This window comes from Saimiri boliviensis, chromosome 7 (genome assembly GCF_048565385.1).
Source record: "Saimiri boliviensis isolate mSaiBol1 chromosome 7, mSaiBol1.pri, whole genome shotgun sequence".
Taxonomy (NCBI): domain Eukaryota; kingdom Metazoa; phylum Chordata; class Mammalia; order Primates; family Cebidae; genus Saimiri; species Saimiri boliviensis.
In genome coordinates this window covers 21,823,574-21,841,897 of record NC_133455.1, presented here as the reverse complement: position 1 = coordinate 21,841,897, position 18,324 = coordinate 21,823,574, and the positions used below count along the sequence as shown (strand labels likewise).

Genomic DNA, 18,324 nt, shown 5'->3' with positions numbered 1-18,324 from the left:
AGCCTGGGTAACAAGAGCGAAACTCCGTCTCAAAAAAAAAATAATAAAATAAATTGCATTTTAGGTTTTGGGGTACATGTGAAGAACATGCAAGATTGTTGCATAGGTACACACATGGCAGTGTGATTTGCCGCCTTCCTCCCCTTCAACTATATCTGGCATTTCTCTCCATGCTATCTCTCCCCACCTCCCCACCCCTATTTGATTTTTAATTTTACTTATTTTATTTTTTTGAGACAGAGTCTTGCACTGTCGCCCAGCTGGGCTGGAGTGTGGTGGCACGATCTCGGCTCACTGCAACGTCCACCTCCCAGATTCAAGCGATTATCCTTGCCTCAGCCTCTCAAGTAGCTTTGATTACAGGTGCCCACCAACACACCCAGCTAGTTTCTTTTTCCTATTTTTTTTTGAGACGGAGTTTCGCTCTTGTTACCCAGGCTGGAGTGCAATGGCGCGATCTTGGCTCACCGCAACCTCCGCCTCCTGGGTTCAGGCAATTCTCCTGCCTCAGCCTCCTGATTAGCTGGGATCACAGGCACACGCCACCATGTCCAGCTAATTTTTTGTATTTTTAGTAGAGACAGGGTTTCACTATGTTGACCAGGATGGTCTCGATCTCTTGACCTCAGGTGATCCACCCGCCTTGGTCTCCCGAAGTGCTAGGATTACAGGTGTGAGCCACCGTGCCTGGCCGATTTTTTCTTTTTTTTTGAGAAAAGGTTGCCCTCTGTCGCTGAGGCTGGAGTGCAGTGGCACGATCTTGGCTCACTGCAACCTCCACCTCCTGGGTTCAAGCAATTTCCTGCCTCAGCCTCCAGAGTAGCTGGCATTACAGGTGCCCACCACCATGCCCAGCTAATTTTTTTAATAGTGTTTTTTATAGGGACAGGGTTTCACTATGTTGGCCAGGCTGGTCTCGAACTCCTGACCTCAGGTGATTCACCCACCTTGGCCTCCCAAATTGCTGGGATTATAGGCATGAGTCATCGGGCCCGATACTTTTTGAATTTTTTTTATTTTTTATTTATTTTTTTTGAGACGAAGTTTCACTCTTGTTGCCCAGGCTGGAGTGCAATGGCACGGTCTTGGCCCACCGCAATCTCCAACTCCTGGTTAAGCTATTCTCCTGCCTCAGCCTCCTGAGTAGCTGGGATTACAAGTGCCCACCACCATGCCTGGCTAATTTTTGTATTTTTAGTAGAGACAGGTTTTTGCCATGCTGACCAGGCTTGTCTTGAACCTCAGGTGGTCCACCTGCGTCAGCCTCCCAAAGTGCTGGAATAACAGGCATGAGCCACAGTACTCGACCTTGAATTTTTATGAGTACATAGTAGGTGTGTGTATTTATAGGGTATGGGGGCTATTTTGTTACAGGCATGCAATGTGTTTAATAAGAATCACATTAGAGTAAATGAGCTATCCATCACTTCAAGCACATATCATGTATTTGTGTTTGTATTAGTTAATTTCTGTTGTTATTAAAGTTATTATTAATACTAATTGCTAACATGAATATTAATAGCATTGATCATTATTAATTTACTGCTATTGACTCTTGTGTTGTAATTGTTATTAATCCTGTGAGTCTCCAGCTTTCTGGAACTTGGCCAGCAGGAGGTGTTGGCGTTTTTCACAGCAGGGAGGGAGGGCGGTTGGACCTGTTCTCCTAAGGGGCCCTGGCTTGTGTCCGGGAGCTACTGATCAGTCGTGGGAATTCGAATAACCCTTTCTCTCCTTGGCCCCAGTGACCTGCAGGGTGGGAAGAGCCGAGGGTGGCTGGCCTCCCAGTGGCGATGAGGACCTTGCTGTGCTCGCGGCAGCGGCGCTCTCAAATCTGGGGCACAGTGATGGGAAGGTTATTTGCTGGAATCCCTTTGCCTTTCCAAGGGAGAACAAACACAGAAAGCGAGAAGTCTTCGGGTCTCAGTGAGCACCAAAACAAGAAACTGAACTCCGGTGGGGACACGGGCGAGAAGCAACTAAGCAAGGAAGGAAACCAGTTTGCGCCTCCGAGAAATCTGGCAGGCGAGAAGGCTTGAACCGTGATTAAAAAGGGGAAGAACCGCAAGTCCCAATTTAAGTCAGCAGAGCTGCTGTCTGGGCAGTGAGAGGGAAAGTGCTTGTGGCTGGCAGATTTCAGCAGCCATTTGGCATTGGCTGGGTACCGGGCTGCTGTGTGGGTGCCGCCTGGCAGCTGCATGGCTACAAACAAGTAACTGTTTTCTCTTGGCCTCAGTGTCCCCAAGTATAAGAAATTGATTAAATTATATGGGGTAATCCATTCAGACTTTTTATTTTTTGAGATGGAGTCTTGCTCTGTCTCCCAGGGTGAGTGCAGTGATGTGATCTCGGGTCACTGTAGCCTCCGCCTCCCGGGTTCAAGCAATTCTTCTGCCTCAGCCTCCCCAGTAGCTGGGACTACAGGCACACACCACCTTACCCAGCTAATTTTTGTATTTTTAGTAGAGATGGTTTTTCACCATGTTGGCCAGGCTGGTCTCAAACTCCTGACCTCAGGTGATCCACTGGCCTCAGCCTCCCAAAGTGCTGGGATTACAGGTGTGAGCCACGGCACCGGGCCTTCTTGAGACTTCATTGACACTCCCCCACCCCACCCCTCTTCCCACATACTCAGAAGCTGTGTGAACAGCTTGAATCCCACCCTCAACAGATCCTTGTCCTCACAGCCCTCCATGGCACCCTACTGCCCTCAAAATATTCCCAAAGTCCCCACCAGGACCTTCAAAACACCATGTGATGGGCCCACCTTTGAAATGTCATCTCTTATCAGTATGGGTGTCACCACTGCCTTTATGACTTTCTTCTACGCACCAAATGTATTCCCACCTCAGCACCTTTGCACATGCTGTTCCTTTGGCCTGAAATGCTCTTCCCTCAGATGTTGTAGTGCCTGGATCCTTCTTGTCATGGGGGGCTCTAAGCTCACATATTAGTTCCTCAGAGGTGTCCTTCCTGAGCCCCAGATCTAAGATATCCCCTTCCCAATCTCCATCCCATAACTGTTTTGTCATTCCATAAGTGATCCCCCTACTTATTCGTGCCTTATGTCTCCTCACTAGAATATCAGCTCCACGCAGGCAGAGATATTTGTGTTGTTCACTGCTGTGTTCCCAGCGCCTAGAACAGTGCTTGGCGCATAGCAGTTATTTCATACCTATGTGTGGAAAGCAGATTTTTGTGGCCCTTGTCTTCAAGGTCATTGGACACCAGGAATCCTATAGCAGGCCAGCTCCCTTCCCCCGTCTACTTGGAGCCTGGAAATCCCCACCTGGGGAACCCCTTCCTGTAGCTCAAAGGCCAGAACTCCCTGCCTTAACACTGAATGCTTCCTGGAGCCAAGTCTCGAGCTAACTGCTTTAATACATTAACTCACTTAATTCTCACTGCCAGGAGAGTGAGTACACATTATTTCCATTTCATAGGCAAGGAAGTGGAGGTACGGAGAAGTCAAGTCATTTGCCCGGGTAGGAAGAGGGGGAGGCAGTGGAATGGAGACACTTGCTGCCTGGGAAGGCTTGAGGTGGCCCCTCCAAGCTGGGGGCGTGGGCGACTAGTTTCCTGTTGGGGGAGGGGGAGAAGGGTAGACATTCCTCCCTCCGCGCCCTCCCACGTGTTGGGGGAGAGGCTGACTGAAAGCATGCCCCACTCCGGACTAGGGGGAACCCCACTGTTAGTCTCGGTTCCTCATGAGGCCGTGGGGAAAACGTAAGTAGTCCGGAGGCTGGAGGGGGGTGGGGGCGCAGAGGCCACGGGAGCCAGCGGTCCGAGAGGGCTTCCTGGAGAAGGATGCACCCCTCCTAGAGTTGGGGGACAGGACGGGTAGCCGGAGGGAGGCTGGTTTATACTGGCACTGGCTGTAGCAAGGCAAAGCTGAGGGCTGGGGCCAGAACCCAAATTGGGGGGCTAGGGCCGTGGCGGATCGCCTCAGCTTGATCGCAAATAGGGCGCGGCAGGGCTGGGCTGTCTCCCTCGAGCGATGATGAAAGACTGGGTCACTATTGCACGACCCAGCCCTGCGGGCGCTGATAAGGCCCTACAGGAGGGAGTCAGCAGAGACGCGCCCCTTGGAGGCCAGACCTCTCGACCCTGCGATCCTTAGGCCCCGCCCCCTCATCTGGCCCCGCCTCCAGGCGCTGAGGCACCCGGTGGCCTGCTGGCGTTGAGTGGGTGAGGCTAAGTTCTCCCCGCCCCTTCGATCCTCCCTTCTTTAGGCTGTGAGACGCCAAATCGAGTGGGCACGTGGTGGGCGTGACTTCGCAAAGCCCCGCCCCTTGCCTGGCGCTAGCTAGGAGAGGCCTCAGACCCGGTCAGCTGCAGACTAGCGGGATTGGTAGGCGGGACCAGCCCAGGCTCCGCCCTCACGTCCCGCCCCACCAGCTGAGTCTCCGGCTCGTGGGCGGCCAGGGGCGTGACTCCTCGTGGCCCCGCCCCTGTCGCGGCCGCCCTCCTCCGCCAGGCTCAGCTTGCACTCCCGATATCTCTTTACATAACGGCGCAGGGCGGCATGGGTCCGGGCCACCGCCTCCGCCCGGCTGCCCGCCCGGACTGTCGCGGCCCGCGGTGGCGACGGCGGCGGCTGCAAAGTTTCCCAGGCGGCGGCGGCCCGGGGGCGCATCCTCCCGCAACTGTCAAGCGCTGGCGGCGGAAATGATGAGGCGCTGGCCATTTTCCGAGCCCGGGTTTCCTGCCTGAGCCCCGCTCCAGCGAGCCGCGAGCGAGAAGCCGGCGCGCGGGAGAGGACGCTCCCGGGGCGGGGACCCACCTGCCCTCTCGGGATTTCGGGAGCCCGGGGGCGCGCGACGCCATGGGCCGGCCGGGCCCGGAGCCCCTGTCTCTCAGGTGAGTCCGCCTTTGCCGGCGCTGTCCTCCTCCGGGGCCAGGAGGGCTTTCGTGGGGGAAGGGAAGGCCCCGTGTCCAGTTCTGCCCGGGCTCTGCGCGTCACCCCCTGCCCAAAATACTGCCCTGCAGCTCAGATGGAGGCGTTCCAGGGTGACGGCTCCCAGCACCTGCGACTCCCGCCCCCCCGCAGCTACCACCACCACGCACACACGTGTTGGGGAGAGCGTTGGGGTAGCTGAGGCCGTGGGAGCGGGGAGAGGGCATCGCTCGCTGACGCCCCCAGCCCACTCTACAGCGGCCTCGCCGGTTGGGGTTGGCCCTCCCCTCAACTTATGCCTGGGGAGGAGCGGTCAGGGGCCATCCAATGCTACCTTCAAAGTGAAAGTAGTCAAACTGAGGCTGTGAACACAGATGAGCCCTTGGGTGTGAGGGCAGCGGGAGAGGATGCGCCGGCCTCTCCTCACCCCCATTCCGGGCCATGTGGCTAAAAGGGTAGCGCCCTGATTCAGGAAGCCCCTCTCCCCAGTCCCTGCACTGCCGAGGTGGGCTGGGCCAGGCCCCGGTACGCTGCTGAGTTGGGCGGTTCACCAGGGCTAGGGGTCCCAGAGACAGGTTTCTGGGACTGATCTTCTCACACCTCCGACCTGGGGTTCCCTGGGAATACTCCGACCGAAAAACGTCAGAAGGGGGTGTTGGTCTTCTAGATCCTGACGATTGGGAGGGTATTTCAGAGGCCTCTGATGCCTGGTGCAGAAATCTCCTCCCCTGCCTGCCTCCTTCCCTCCCTCCAGGGAGCTTTGTTTTGAGGGAGGGGATTGCATTTGAGGAACCGGAGAGGGGGGTCTGCCTGCTTGTCCCGCTTTATTTTTTTTAGTTTCCTCGTTCTCCTGTTTCTCTTCCCCATTCCCAACCACAATTGATGTAGGTGAGGAGGTCACCGCCTGCAGCTGGGGGCCTCCAGGGAGGGGTACGGCCAGGCTGGGCTGAGTGGGAGGAAGTGAAACCCGGTGGGGGATTCGGAGCAGAGGCCTGGGCAAAGCGGTGTGGGCAGGGCCAGCTTTCGTGGCAGGTGGGCCGAGATCTGACACAGCCCCTCGCCGGGGAGATGACAGTTCCCTCACGCCAGCCAGCCAGCAGCTAGGCCTCAGGGCCCCTGCCAGGGCAGTGGGTGTGTGGGTCTCTATGGATGCAGGTGCACGTTGTGTCTGGGTTTCCTATCACTGACCTGGCCATTCTGGAGGCTCCTCTGGACCTGCCCTCGTGGAGGGAGAGCCGGCAGACGCCACCTGGGCAGGCTGAGCCTGGGCCCACTGGGAAGTTTGAAGGGTTTTTAGTGCACTTTTCCTGAGCTTGTTCCCACAACCCCACTCTGGGAGGGAAAATCCTTCTGAGTCAAAGGGTGAGCATTCTTAGAACTTTTGCGAGTCCCTGTGGGCCACAGAGCAGCCAGCTGGGAAGGGCCTGACCCGGAGCATCAGCAGCTGGGGGCTCGGCCTGCAGGGGCTCAGCAGGAAGCGGAGGAGGATAGTGACGAGGGTCCTGGAGACTGCACTTCGCTGCTCCCACAGCCTCCATTCAGCTGAAGGCATGGGCAAGTGACTTGTAAACCTCAGTTTCCCCCTGTACAAAACAGGGTAATAACAGGTTTGCTGTGGAGATTTAATGAGCCAGTGTGTAATGAGCACCTGCTGCCTGGCAAAGAGAAGAGATTCAGTTGCAGGTGGTGGTGGTGCTTTTATCATCACCTTCGTGAGTGTTACTGTTATTGGCTGTGAGCTGTTCCTTCTGCAGTCTCCCTTGAGCATCTGTTGCACATAATAGCACTGGAGTGTCCAGGGTGTTTGGGAGCAGAATTTTGAAGATCTGGGCACTTCCTTAGCCAGGAGGCCTTGCTGAACTCCCCCACCTCAGTTTCCTCATCTGTAAAGTGGGTGTGCTAATAGCACCTACTTCTTAGGGTCATGGGAACCATGAATGAGTGGATTCACAGAGTCTAGAATGGCTTGGTCAGGAGGAAGAGAAGTAGCCTCGGGGCCGGGATGATCTTTTTTACTGTGGATGTTAGCTCTGCTGGCTTTCCTTCCTCCTCCCCCTTACCCCCATGCCTCTCAAACCTGGGCCTGATGCTCCTCCTCTGATAAATAGAACTTTTGAGTACAAATCAGATCCCGTAGGACTGCTAAGTCCTTGGATTTCTGGGTCCCACTGTGCCACCCCCAGATATTCTCCATAGCCTGGGTGGAGCAGAGCTGGAGGCACTTGGAGGGACCTCCTAGCCACCAGTCCTAGTGCCACCTGTCTTGGGTGAGGGGAACCTAGGTGCCCTCCCCAGCCAGGGTGGGGAGGGTCATTGAAGGGGTCTCGGGGACATAGTAGGAAGCTGTCCCTCAGTCTGGGCCAATACAGCTCCTTTCACTGAAAGTGCCTTTGGGGCCCAGTTTACATGACCACATACCCTTCTGAGGGCTAATGTTCACGAGGGTCTCCCATTGCTGGGAATCATCGGGTTGGTCACTTAACCTCTCCAAGACAATTGAGACAGCATCCGTGAAAGGCTTGAACAGCTATAGCACTCTCTGTGACACAGCACGTAAAGCACCGAGTGCTGAGCCTGGCACTCAGTTAACAGTAGTAGGTATTACTGCTGTTATTAAAATGAGAGTCTTTTTCTGTTGAATTCCCACTTCCCCATGGTAGCAGTATGGGCTTTGGAGCCAAATTGGGCTTTACTGGCTTCCAGGTATGAGGTCCTAGGCAGGTAACCTGGCTTCTCTGGTCTAAGCCTTGCCTGCCTGATGGAAGCCAAGAGTTCCAGCCTCTGCAGGGTGGCTGTGTGAAGTACAGTGTCTGGACTGGGACTGTGTTGGCTGTACTTGCTCTGGCTGTGTGACCTTGGGCTGGTCCCTTAACCTCTCTGAGCCACAGGTCTTTTTGTCTATGAAATGGGGGTGCTGCCAGCTCCCTGTTAGGGTGGTTTTGAGAGGAGGCATGTACAGTGCCCAGCATGCAGTTGGCACTCAATAAGTGCAAGCCATTCTTGTTGATGGTCAATAGGGGCTGGCACTTAACTGCCAGGTTTCCTGGGAAAACGGTCCCCAGGGGCTCACGGGCATTCAGCATCTGTGACGAGGTGGAGCAGGAAGCCGCTTCCATTGGGCAGACCGGAGACGCCTGCCTCAGTGAGTCCAGAGGGGCAGTGCCAGCTGCTCATACCCTGCAAGACCCCATTCCTCACTACCCACCCTTCCCGAGGAAACTGAGGTGGGCAGGCTGCCCAGGGGAAGTGATTCAGCTGGGGTCACTTGCTGAGTCAGGCCTTATTGGACCCAGGAGTCCTGTACCCCAGCACCCAGCTCCCCAGCTCCCCAGGGCTTGAGATCCCTTGGAGACTGGGCAGGTCCCGAGGCCTGACAGCAGGACCAGGGCCACCGCTGGACATCCATTCAATGGGGCCCTGCTGCCGGAGGGATCAGCGCCCTTCTACCAGGGCTCCGGGGTTCCGCTGGCCACCACTGGACATCTTTCCTCCCAGCAAGGGCAAAGGACACTTCCCCAGGGGAACAGGTCGTCCTGGCAGACCCCCCCACCCCGCCCCAGCCGGAAATCCGGCAGCTGAGCAGTTGGATAGAAGATTTTTCCTCCCACGCCACGCTGTCAGGGGTCAGTCAGTGGGGCTGGGTCACAGGCTTCCTAGTGAGCCAGGCCTGGAGCCCCTGGGGGCCCACCCGGATGTGACCCCCCCCACCATCCTGGCTGGCCAGCAGGGAGCTGGCTGCTGCCTAGGACATGTGTCCTCAGGGAGGCCTGGGAGGGAGGAAGTCTGTGTCCTGCTCACAGGGGCTGCCTCACAGGGCACCCGATGGGGGTCCCAGCTGGGGGACTGGGAATGTGATCAATCAGGAAGGTGGACCCACAAGGGGACCACTGGCGTGGGATCTGCCCTTTCAGAGCTCACACACTGGCATCATCTCAAGGAGGAGAAGCCCAGAGAGGGCAGTGTCTGCTGGGAGAGGCGAGAGAATTGAGGGCATATGCATGTCCCTCCTGATGTCCCCAAGCAGCACATGGGAAGGAGGTTCACCAGAGGCTGCCCTCCTAGGGTCTCACCTGTCTGCCTTCAACCCAGAGGCAACGAAAGGAGGAAGCCACAGCCTTGGGATGGGGAGGTGGGCTTCTGACAGTTCTGCCTCTCCATGGGGAGATGGCGCCTGGCTTTCCCTACCTCCTGAAACCTAGCTGGGGTGGTGGCTGGGATGTCAGACTGGCGGTGTGGGCAGAGGAAGCCAGAGGACATTTCCTATTCCAGCAGACTGTGCTGGCCTGATAAATGTCCCCAGGCACAAGGTGACCCCAGCAAGGGTACATCAGTACCTGCCGGCTGCCCCATGGCCTGGGGTAGAACACACCTCTTGGCCTCCCCAGGGTCCCCGCCTTTGCCCCGCTCTTCCCGTGGGCATCTCTGCATCTGGCAGTTTGAATACTGTGAAAGGGCCGTGGGTCGCCTGTCATGCAGTGTGTCAGAATCCCACAACTCTTTGGGCCTCCTTAGGCCATGGGGTCTGGGCTTCTGGAGCAGTTGGTGCCAGGCATGGGGAAGATAGAAATGTTCTCTGTGGCCTAGATTCAACCTAGAGGCCTCCTTGGGGGAAGTGTCCCCTCTGAAGGGGTGAGACTTCCTACCTGTGTCTGAGCTGGGGCAGGGGAGAGTGGAGGCTCTGGACTGGCCCAATTTAACTTCATTTACTACACTTTAAGAAATCTTCCCCAGGCTGGGCGCAGTGGCTCACACCTGTCATCCCAGCACTTTGGAAGGCCAAGGTGGGAAGATCACTTGAGCCTAGGAGTTTGAAACCAGCCTGGGCAATATAGTGAGACCCTGTCTCTACAACAACAACAACAAAAGAAAAAACTGGGTATGGTGGCACACTCCTATGGTCCCAGATATTCAGGAGGATTGCTTAAACCCAGAAGGTCGAGCTTGCAGTGAGTGAGCTGTGATCACGCCACTATACTCCAGCCTGGGTGACAGTCAGACCTGTCCCAAGAAAAAAAAAATCCTCCCCAAGCCTCAGCAGGGGGAATTCCCACCATGGATAAAGGCTTTCTCTGAGTGTGGGCCTGATCATTTAAAGGAAAATCTTAGCTTCCCCGAATTATATTATTATCCAGGGTTATTAGCTAGAGGAGAGGCTGATAAGCCCTGATCTCGGGGGGTCGTGGATTAGGGGGATCCCACAGCCAGGTTCCCAGCTGTTCAAGGTCCTGTGATTTCTCACAGACTCGGTGCCTCGGGCTGGCTGTGCTTCTTGGGGAGCGCCAAGAAGCGGACTGTTTTGAGGCCTGCTTTGAGGCCCTGGATAGATAGCTCTCTGGTGGACCCGGCTGTGTTCTGAACTTGGGGTCCTGAGATGCAGGCACCCCTAGCCCCGGCTGGCGGGCGTGCAGCTAGTTGCCTCCATGTGTTTGCTGCAGGGAGGGACTTGGGGGTGGGGGACCAGGATGCTGAGCTCTTCCTGCTCCACGTCATCCTGCCCCTCACCCAGCTGCAGGATTTGGGGAAACCCTGGAGGTCCCCATAGCTGGGAGCTTCCTGCCCCGGAAGGCAGTCTGAGTAGGTAGCAGGCCTCCTGGGTGCTAGAGCCCCTCTGTGGGAAAGGTGGTTCACTTCTCTGGCCGACCAGGCTCCCTAGAATCTCTGCTCTGGGTTAGAAGTATCCCAAAGACAAAGACACCCTGCCCCCGACTCATACCCTACAGTGAAAGCCTGGGGACCCTGGGTCCCTTCTGGCATGATCATCATTGCTTCCTGTCCACAGCTTGTCAGCCTCTCGCCCCCATCCCAGGGTTGTCACAATCTGATCAATCGCTTTTTATCTGCGCCTGGCACATAGTAAGCACTCAATAAACACCGCTGCCTGGGCCAGGGCCGGGGAGGGGGCTACCTTCCTGTGGCCTGGCTGCCCTCCTGGCCAGAAAACCTCCCTGGCACAGACCCTTCCTTAGCTTGAGCTGCAGCTGATGGCTCTGGGCTGGCGACTTCCTGCCCAGAGCGGGCCGCCGCCTCTCCCCTGAGAAGGTCTTTTGTTCCAACTCCCCGTGACGCCCCCAGCCAAGCCCAAGAGGCAGGCCCCCCTGTGGCTTCCCCTGGCAGGCAAGCCTGACTCCAAGGCTGGAGCTTTTCTTTTCTAACAGTAATAGTAAGAAAATAGCAGCAGCCGCTCATGAGCCCCATACCAAGCACCCTGTAGATATCAGTCCTTTTTTTTCTTTTTTTTCTTATATAGATATGGTCTGCTTCTGTCACCCAGGCCGGAGTGCAGTCGTCCCTCGACCTCCTGGGCTCAAGCAGTCTTCCTGCCTCAGACTCCCGAGTAGCTGGGACTACGGGCCCAGCCACCAAGCCAGGCTAATTCTTTTTTGTATTTTTAGTAGAAACAGAGTTTCATCATGTTGCCCAGATTGGTCTCGAACTCCGGGGCTTAAGCGATGCTCCCGCCTCGGCCTCCCAAGGTGTTGAGATTATAGGTGTAAGCCACTGAGCCCAGCCTCTCAGTTTTGTTTTTCCCTTCTGCCCTGTGACTGTTTTCCTTATCATTGGTGGGTTTGGGACCTGACAGAGCTACTGCCGACTCCTGACTCCAGCCGGAGCTGAATGAGACCTTTATATCCTCTCCTCTGGGACTCACTCATTCATCCAATAAGCATTCACTGGGAAGTGAGCCCTTCTTGTGTGCATTCAGGCACTGATCAGACAATTTAGGGGTGCCCTCTGTGGGGTTGGGGGGGTTTCTTTTTTCTTTTTATGAGAGGGAGTCTCGCTCTGTTATCAGGCTGGGATGCAGTGGCATGATCTCAGTTCACTGCAACCTCTGCCTCCCAGGTTCAAGTGATTCTCCTGCCTCAGCCTCCCGAGTAGCTAGGACTACAGGTGCGCACCACCATGCCCAGCTAATTTTTATATTTTTAATAGAGACGGGGTTTCACCATGTTGGCCAGGGTGGTCTCTATCTCTTGACCTCATGATCTGCCCTCTTTGGTCTCCCAAAGTGCTGGGATTACAGGCGTGAGCCACTGCGCCCGGTCGTGTGTGGGGTTTCTGTAATCACTAGCTATGGGGCCGCTGTGTTGCAGTTTCCTCATCTGGAAAATGGAAGCGATTGTTGGACCTACCTCCTAGGGCTGTTAGGAAGCTTGGGAGAGGTAATGTTTTGCAAAAGTGGTTAAAAAAAGATGCCTGATGTGATCTCAGCATGGTGCCACAAGCCTGTAGTCCTAGCTACTCTGGAGGCTGAGGCAGGAGGATCTCTTGAGCCCAGGAGTTCGAGGCAGCAGTGAGCTATAATCATGCCACTGCACTCCTGCTTGGAAGACAGAGGGAGACCCTGTCTCTAAAAAGAGAAAGAAAAATGCCTCATGTGTAGCAGACACTCAGTAAATGTCATTGTTCTTATTGGGGGAGATGGCGGAGGGGCCCAGTGAGGGGGTGCTCCCAGCTGTTGCCTGGACAGTGAGGAACCTGGAGTGGGTGCAGCTGTTCTGAGGAAGGCTCCTGCCAGGGTTTGGCTCTGCAGTTGGGCTTCAAGACTCTGACATACAGGGCTGGATGGAGGCCAAGTGTGCCCAGAAGGTAGGATGGCCTGGGGGCGGGGGAGGTTGGTTCATGCTGGTTACCACGAATCTGCCAGGAGAGCCAGAGTTTGCAAATCCAGCTGATCTCTTGCATTCATATGTTCATTCGTTCAACAGACATTCATTGAGCTTCTGCTGTATGCTAGGAGCTGGAGCTGGAGCAGGGAATAGCTCATGGAACTCAGTCTGGTGGGGAGATCATCACTAATCAAAACATCCTTTTAAGTGATAGTGTGTGACCAGTGTGCCGAAGGTCAAGTTCAGTTGGGAGCTCAGCAGAAGTTTCTCTTACATGCAACTGGAAGCAGACAGGGCAGAGGGAATGCTCATGCCAACACCCACAGGCAGCTGGCGTGGCTAGAGGCAGATCTTGTAGGCGAGGCAGGAGCTGGGAATGGAATCAGAGCTCTCTGGGCATCCTCTAAGCCATGAGGCAGTGCCTGTCTCACCTGTGTCAAGGTTGGGTGTGGGCAACAGTGGGACTGACCAAGAACACGTTCCCCCATGTGGGGGTAAGACCCTCCCGCTTCAGGGACAGGAAGAACATGGTGGCCAAGGGCAGATGTGGCCCCTCTCCCTTCCCTTCTGCCTGACAACTTTTACTGACTACTTACTGTGCAGAGCGCCTGCTGCGTGCAGGTCCCAAGGAGTCTGTGATGTACAAAACTGTCGACTATAGCAGGGCACAGTGGCTTATGCCCTTACTCCCAGTACTTTGGGAGGCCAAGGCGGGAGGACTGCTTCAGCCTAGGAGTTTGAGACCAACCTAGGCAACATCGTGAGATCCCATCTCTACAAAACATACAAAAATTAGCCACATGTTGTGCCTGTAGTCCTAGCACTTTGGGAGGCTAAGGTGAGGATTGCTTGGGCCTGGGAGGTCTAGGCTGCTGTGAACCATTAGTGTCACTGCACTCCAGCCTGAGTGACAGAACAAGACCCTGACTCAATAAAAAAAAGATTGTTGACTCTGCACAGCCCCCTCCAGCGAGGGCAGAGGCACCTACTTGTACTCTCTGGTGTTCTACAGTGATTGGCCATGGGGGCTCCACCATGGCTTCACGTGGCAGGGGCACCCTTCATTGCCAGTGCCCTGCAGACATGCCCAGCAGGACATGGCCACATGCAGAGCCGGTGCTTGTGGAGGAGTTTTCAGGTTCGCATCTCCACCTTGCGCCCCCTTTCATGGATTCCCTACAGATACCTTGCAAAGTGGATGCCATGCTGCTACTTGCTTGGCAGATGAGGAAATCCAGGTTCAGAGAGGTTGAGTCAGGTGTCAGGGGCCACACAGCCAACATGTGGCCCCCTTTGTAACGTGAGCCCCAGGAGAGCAGTGTTTCTCTGTGCTGTTCACTGTGGTATCTGGGGCCTAGCCTGGTGTCTGGCCCACAGTAGCCTTCAGTAATACCTGGAGGGAGGATGAAGGAGGGCATGGTTGGAGGCGGCAATTGTCCCCAGGCCCCTGTGGCTCTGTAGCTTGTGTTGTGCAGCCACTGCCCCTGCCAGGGAGGGAGTCACTGGAGGTACTGCTGTTCATTCATGGTGTGCTGATATCAGGGATCTGCGGGCCCAGCCTTGTGGCCTGAGTGGGGAGAGCATTTCTTCTCCATGCTGAAGAGCAGACCTGGACATGTGGTCCCAAGCAGGGGCCCAGCCAGGCTCATGAGGAAGGATGGCGCCGATGCGAGCCCACAGAGGTCCCAGCTGTTTGGCACCATGGACAGCAGAGGGGTGGTGGGGACTCAGTGACATTCTGGTGATGTGCCTAACGAAAGGCCCTCTGGCCATGGGAGGAGAAGGGCACCCCAGCTAAGATGGGTAGGCAAAGGTTTGCCAGTCCTGAGGGTCCCCTATTAATGCAGGAAATCCCTCTGCACCCCTTGTGAGTCTTGTGAATTTATTCCTTTTTATTTTTTGTTTTACGTTTAGTTTTGTTTTTCTTTGTGTGTGTGTGTGTGTGTGTGTGTGTGTGTGTGTGTGTGTGTGTGTGTGTTTGGGGAGGGACAGAGTCTCGCCCTGGCACCCAGGGCGAAGAGCCGTGGCACGATTTCGGCTCACTACAACCTCCGCCTCCTAGGTTCAAGTGAGTCTTCTGCCTCAGCCTCCTGAGTAGCTGGGATTATAGACGAGCTATTTTTGTATTATTAGTAGAGATGGCATTTCACGATGTTGGCCAGGCTGTTCTCGAACTCCTGACCTCAGGTGATCCACCTACCTCAGCCTCCCAAAGTGCTGGATTGCAGGTACAAGCGACCATGGCCAGCCTGTTTTATATTTGTTTTTATGGCCACCAATAATATACTGTCATTGCAACCTGGAAATAACAATAGCAGCCAGTCTTTATTAAGCATTTTCTAGGTTCTAGGGCTTTACACCTATCAGCTTATCCTCATAATATGCCTATGAGGTAGGCATGATCATGGTTCCCCTTTCACAGATGGGAAAACTGAGGCATGGAGTAATGACATAAGTCACTTAAGGTCCCATAACTAATAAGTGATGATGCTGAGATTTTTTTTTTTTTTTTTTTGAGATGGGGTCTCACTCTATTGCCCAGCCTGGAGTGCAGTGGCGTGATCTCAGCTCACTGCAACCTCTGCCTCCTAGATTCAAGCAATTCTTCTGCCTCAGCCTCCCAAGTAGCTGGGATTAAAGGTGCCTGCCACCATGCCTAGCTAATTTTTTTTTTTTTTTTTTTTTTTGTATTTAGTAGAGATGGGATTTCACCGTGTTGCCCAAGCTGGTCTTGAACTCCTGACCTCAAGTAATCCACCTGCCTCGGCCTACCAAAGTACTGGGATTACAGGTGTAAGCCACTGTGCCCAGCCCTTTTTTTTTTTTTTTTTTTTTGAGATGGAGTTTCGCTCTTGTTACCCAGGCTGGAGTGCAATGGCGCGATCTCGGCTCACCGCAACCTCCGCCTCCTGGGCTCAGGCAATTCTCCTGCCTCAGCCTCCTGAGTAGCTGGGATTACAGGCACGCGCCACCATGCACAGCTAATTTTTTGTATTTTTAGTAGAGACGGGGTTTCACCGTGTTGACCAGGATGGTCTCGATCTCCTGACCTCGTGATCCACCCGCCTCGGCCTCCCAAAGTGCTGGGATTACAGGCTTGAGCCACCGCGCCCGGCTTTTTTTTTTTTTTTTTTTTTTTAAGACAGAGTCTCATTCTGTCACCTGGGCTGGAGTGCAGTGCAGTGGCGTGATCTCAGCTCACTGCAACTGCTGCCTCCCAGGTTCAGGCAATTCTCCTGCCTCAGCCTCCTGAGTAGCTGGGACTACAGGCACATGCTACCACATCCAGCTAATTTTTGTATTTTTAGTAGAGATGAGGTTTCACCATATTAGCTAGGATGGTCTCTACCTCCTGACCTCATGATCGGCCTGCCTCAGCCTCCAAAAGTGCTGGAATTACAGGCGTGAGCCACCGGTCCTAGCTTTTCTTTTTTTTTTGAGACGGAGTCTCACTTTGTCACCCAAGCTGGAGTACAGTGGCATGATCTTGGCTCACTGCAACCTCCTCCTCTTGGGTTCAAGCAATTCTCCTGCCTCAGCCTCCAGAGTAACTGGGGCTACAGGTGCATGCCACCACGCCTGGCTAATGTTTTGTGTTTTTAGTAGAGATAGGGTTTCACCATATTGGCTGGTCTCAAACTCCTGACCTCAGGTGATCTACATGCCTTGGGCTCCCAAAGTGCTGGGATTACAGGCATGAGCCACTGAGCCTGGCTGGTGCTGGGATTTGAACCCATGCTCCAGAATCTGTGTTCTTAGGTATCCCTGCTAGAGATAAGTAGTAACAGCCTTCTTTTTTTTTTTTTTTTTTTTTTGAGACAGAGTTTCACTCTTGTTACCCAGGCTGGAGTGCAATGGTGCAATCTCGGCTCACCGCAACCTCCGCCTCCTGGGTTCAGGCAATTCTCCTGCCTCAGCCTCCTGAGTAGCTGGGATTACAGGCACACACAACCATGCCCAGCTAATTTTTTGTATTTTTAGTAGAGACGGGGTTTCACCATGTTGACCAGGATGGTCTCGATCTCTTGACCTTGTGATCCACCCGCCTCGGCCTCCCAAAGTGCTGGGATTACAGGTGTGAGGCACTGCGCCCGGCAATTTTATTTTTTTGAGACAGGGCCTCACTCTGTTGCCTGGGCTAGAGTTCAATGGCTGATCATGGCTTACTGCAGCCTTGACTTCCTCAGGCTCAGGCAATCCTCCCACCTCAGCCTCCTAAGTAGTTAGGACTACAGTGTGCGTACTACAATGCCAACTGAATTCTGTTTTTGTTTTTTGAGAGATGGGCTTTCACCATGTTGCCCAGGCTGGCTCAAACAATCCTCTGGCCTCAGCCTACCAAAGTGCTGGGATTACAGGCCTGAGCCTCCAAGCCCAGCCTTTACATAGGGCCTTCGGTGTGTTGAGGTACAACATACCATCTGTGCTTAATTTGTTGAAAGTTTTTATCATTAAAGGTATGTTGAATTTTGTCAGATACTCTCTCTGCATCTGTCGAGATGATCGTACGGTTTTTGTCCTTCAAAAGCAGGATTCCAGAGTCTAGAATCAGTTCTGCCAAACTGGCCGTGTCCCTTACAGAATGCCCCCTTCCCCCCCCATACGGGAGTGCGTGTTTCCCCGCATCGTCACCCGCGCTGGGTGTTACGGTCGTGTTGGATTCCTCCTGCGGTGCGCCGTCACCCGCTTGCCCACCGGCTCACTTCATGTCGCCCCCCACCCCCCTGTGTCTTTCAGCCCACCCGCACCACCTGGGTCTCCGCCATGAACGGGCCTGCCCTGCAGCCCTCCTCGGCTTCCTCCGCGCCCTCGGCCTCCCCGACAGCGGCCCCGCGGGGCTGGAGCGAGTTCTGCGAGCTGCATGCCGTGGCCGCGGCCCGGGAGCTGGCCCGCCAGTACTGGCTGTTCGCCCGGGAGCACCCGCAGCATGCGCCGCTGCGTGCCGAGCTGGTGTCGCTGCAGTTCACCGACCTCTTCCAGCGCTACTTCTGCCGCGAGGTGCGCGACGGCCGCGCGCCGGGCCGCGACTACCGGGACACAGGCCACAGGCCCCCCGCCAAGGCCGAGGCGCCCCCGGAGCCGGGCCCTGGCCCCGCCGCCCCCGGCCTGCCCAAGGCCCGCAGCTCTGAGGAGCTGGCCCCGCCGCGGCCGCCCGGGCCCTGCACCTTCCAGCACTTTCGACGCAGCCTCTGTCACATCTTCCGCCGCCGCTCGGCGGGGGAGCTGCCCGCGGCCCACAACGCCGCCGCCCCCGGGACCCCCGCAGAGGCTGCCGAGACCCCCACCCGGCCTGGCCTGGCCAAGAAGCTCCTGCCCTGGAGCCTGGCCCGGGAGCCGCCGCCCGAGGCGCTGAAGGAGGCTGCCCTACGCTACAGCCTGGCCGACGAGGCCTCCATGGACAGCGGGGCGCGCTGGCAGCGCGGGAGGCTGGCGCTGCGCCGGGCCCCGGGCCCCGACGGCCCCGACCGCGTGCTGGAGCTCTTTGATCCACCCAAGGTAGGCCCCGTGGGGCTGCGCACTGCACGGCGCCCTTCGCCTTCACCCTGCGGAGAATGCGGGCCGGGGAGGGGTGATGGCTTTCCAGCTGGTGGCCACAGAGTGCCCAAAGGGAGCTAGGCCCTTTTAGGCCGAGCACAGTGGCTCATGCCTGTAATCCCAGCACTTTGGGAGGCTGAGGCAGGAGGATCGCTTGAGCCCAGGGCTTTGGGACCAACTTGAGCAACTTATATCCTATTTCTTTCTTTCTTTCTTTCTTTCTTTCTTTCTTTCTTTCTTTCTTTCTTTCTTTCTTTTTTTTTTTTAATGTCTAAGCCTCTT

The 18,324-nt window shown here is 55.5% G+C and overlaps 1 protein-coding gene across 3 annotated transcripts in view; it reads left to right on the top strand.

Annotated features, from left to right (window-relative positions):
- The first annotated feature begins 4,462 nt into the window (after window positions 1-4,462).
- The window catches only part of SH2B3 (SH2B adaptor protein 3), a 48,155-nt gene continuing 34,293 nt past the window's right edge, over window positions 4,463-18,324 (top strand). For all 3 annotated transcript variants that reach the window (XM_039471668.2, XM_039471667.2, XM_074402226.1), the window contains exons 1-2: window positions 4,463-4,860; window positions 17,245-18,003. In XM_039471668.2, the coding sequence (XP_039327602.1) occupies window positions 17,272-18,003 (732 nt within the window). In that variant the 5' untranslated portion in view covers window positions 4,463-4,860; window positions 17,245-17,271. The remainder of the gene's footprint in view (window positions 4,861-17,244; window positions 18,004-18,324) is intronic.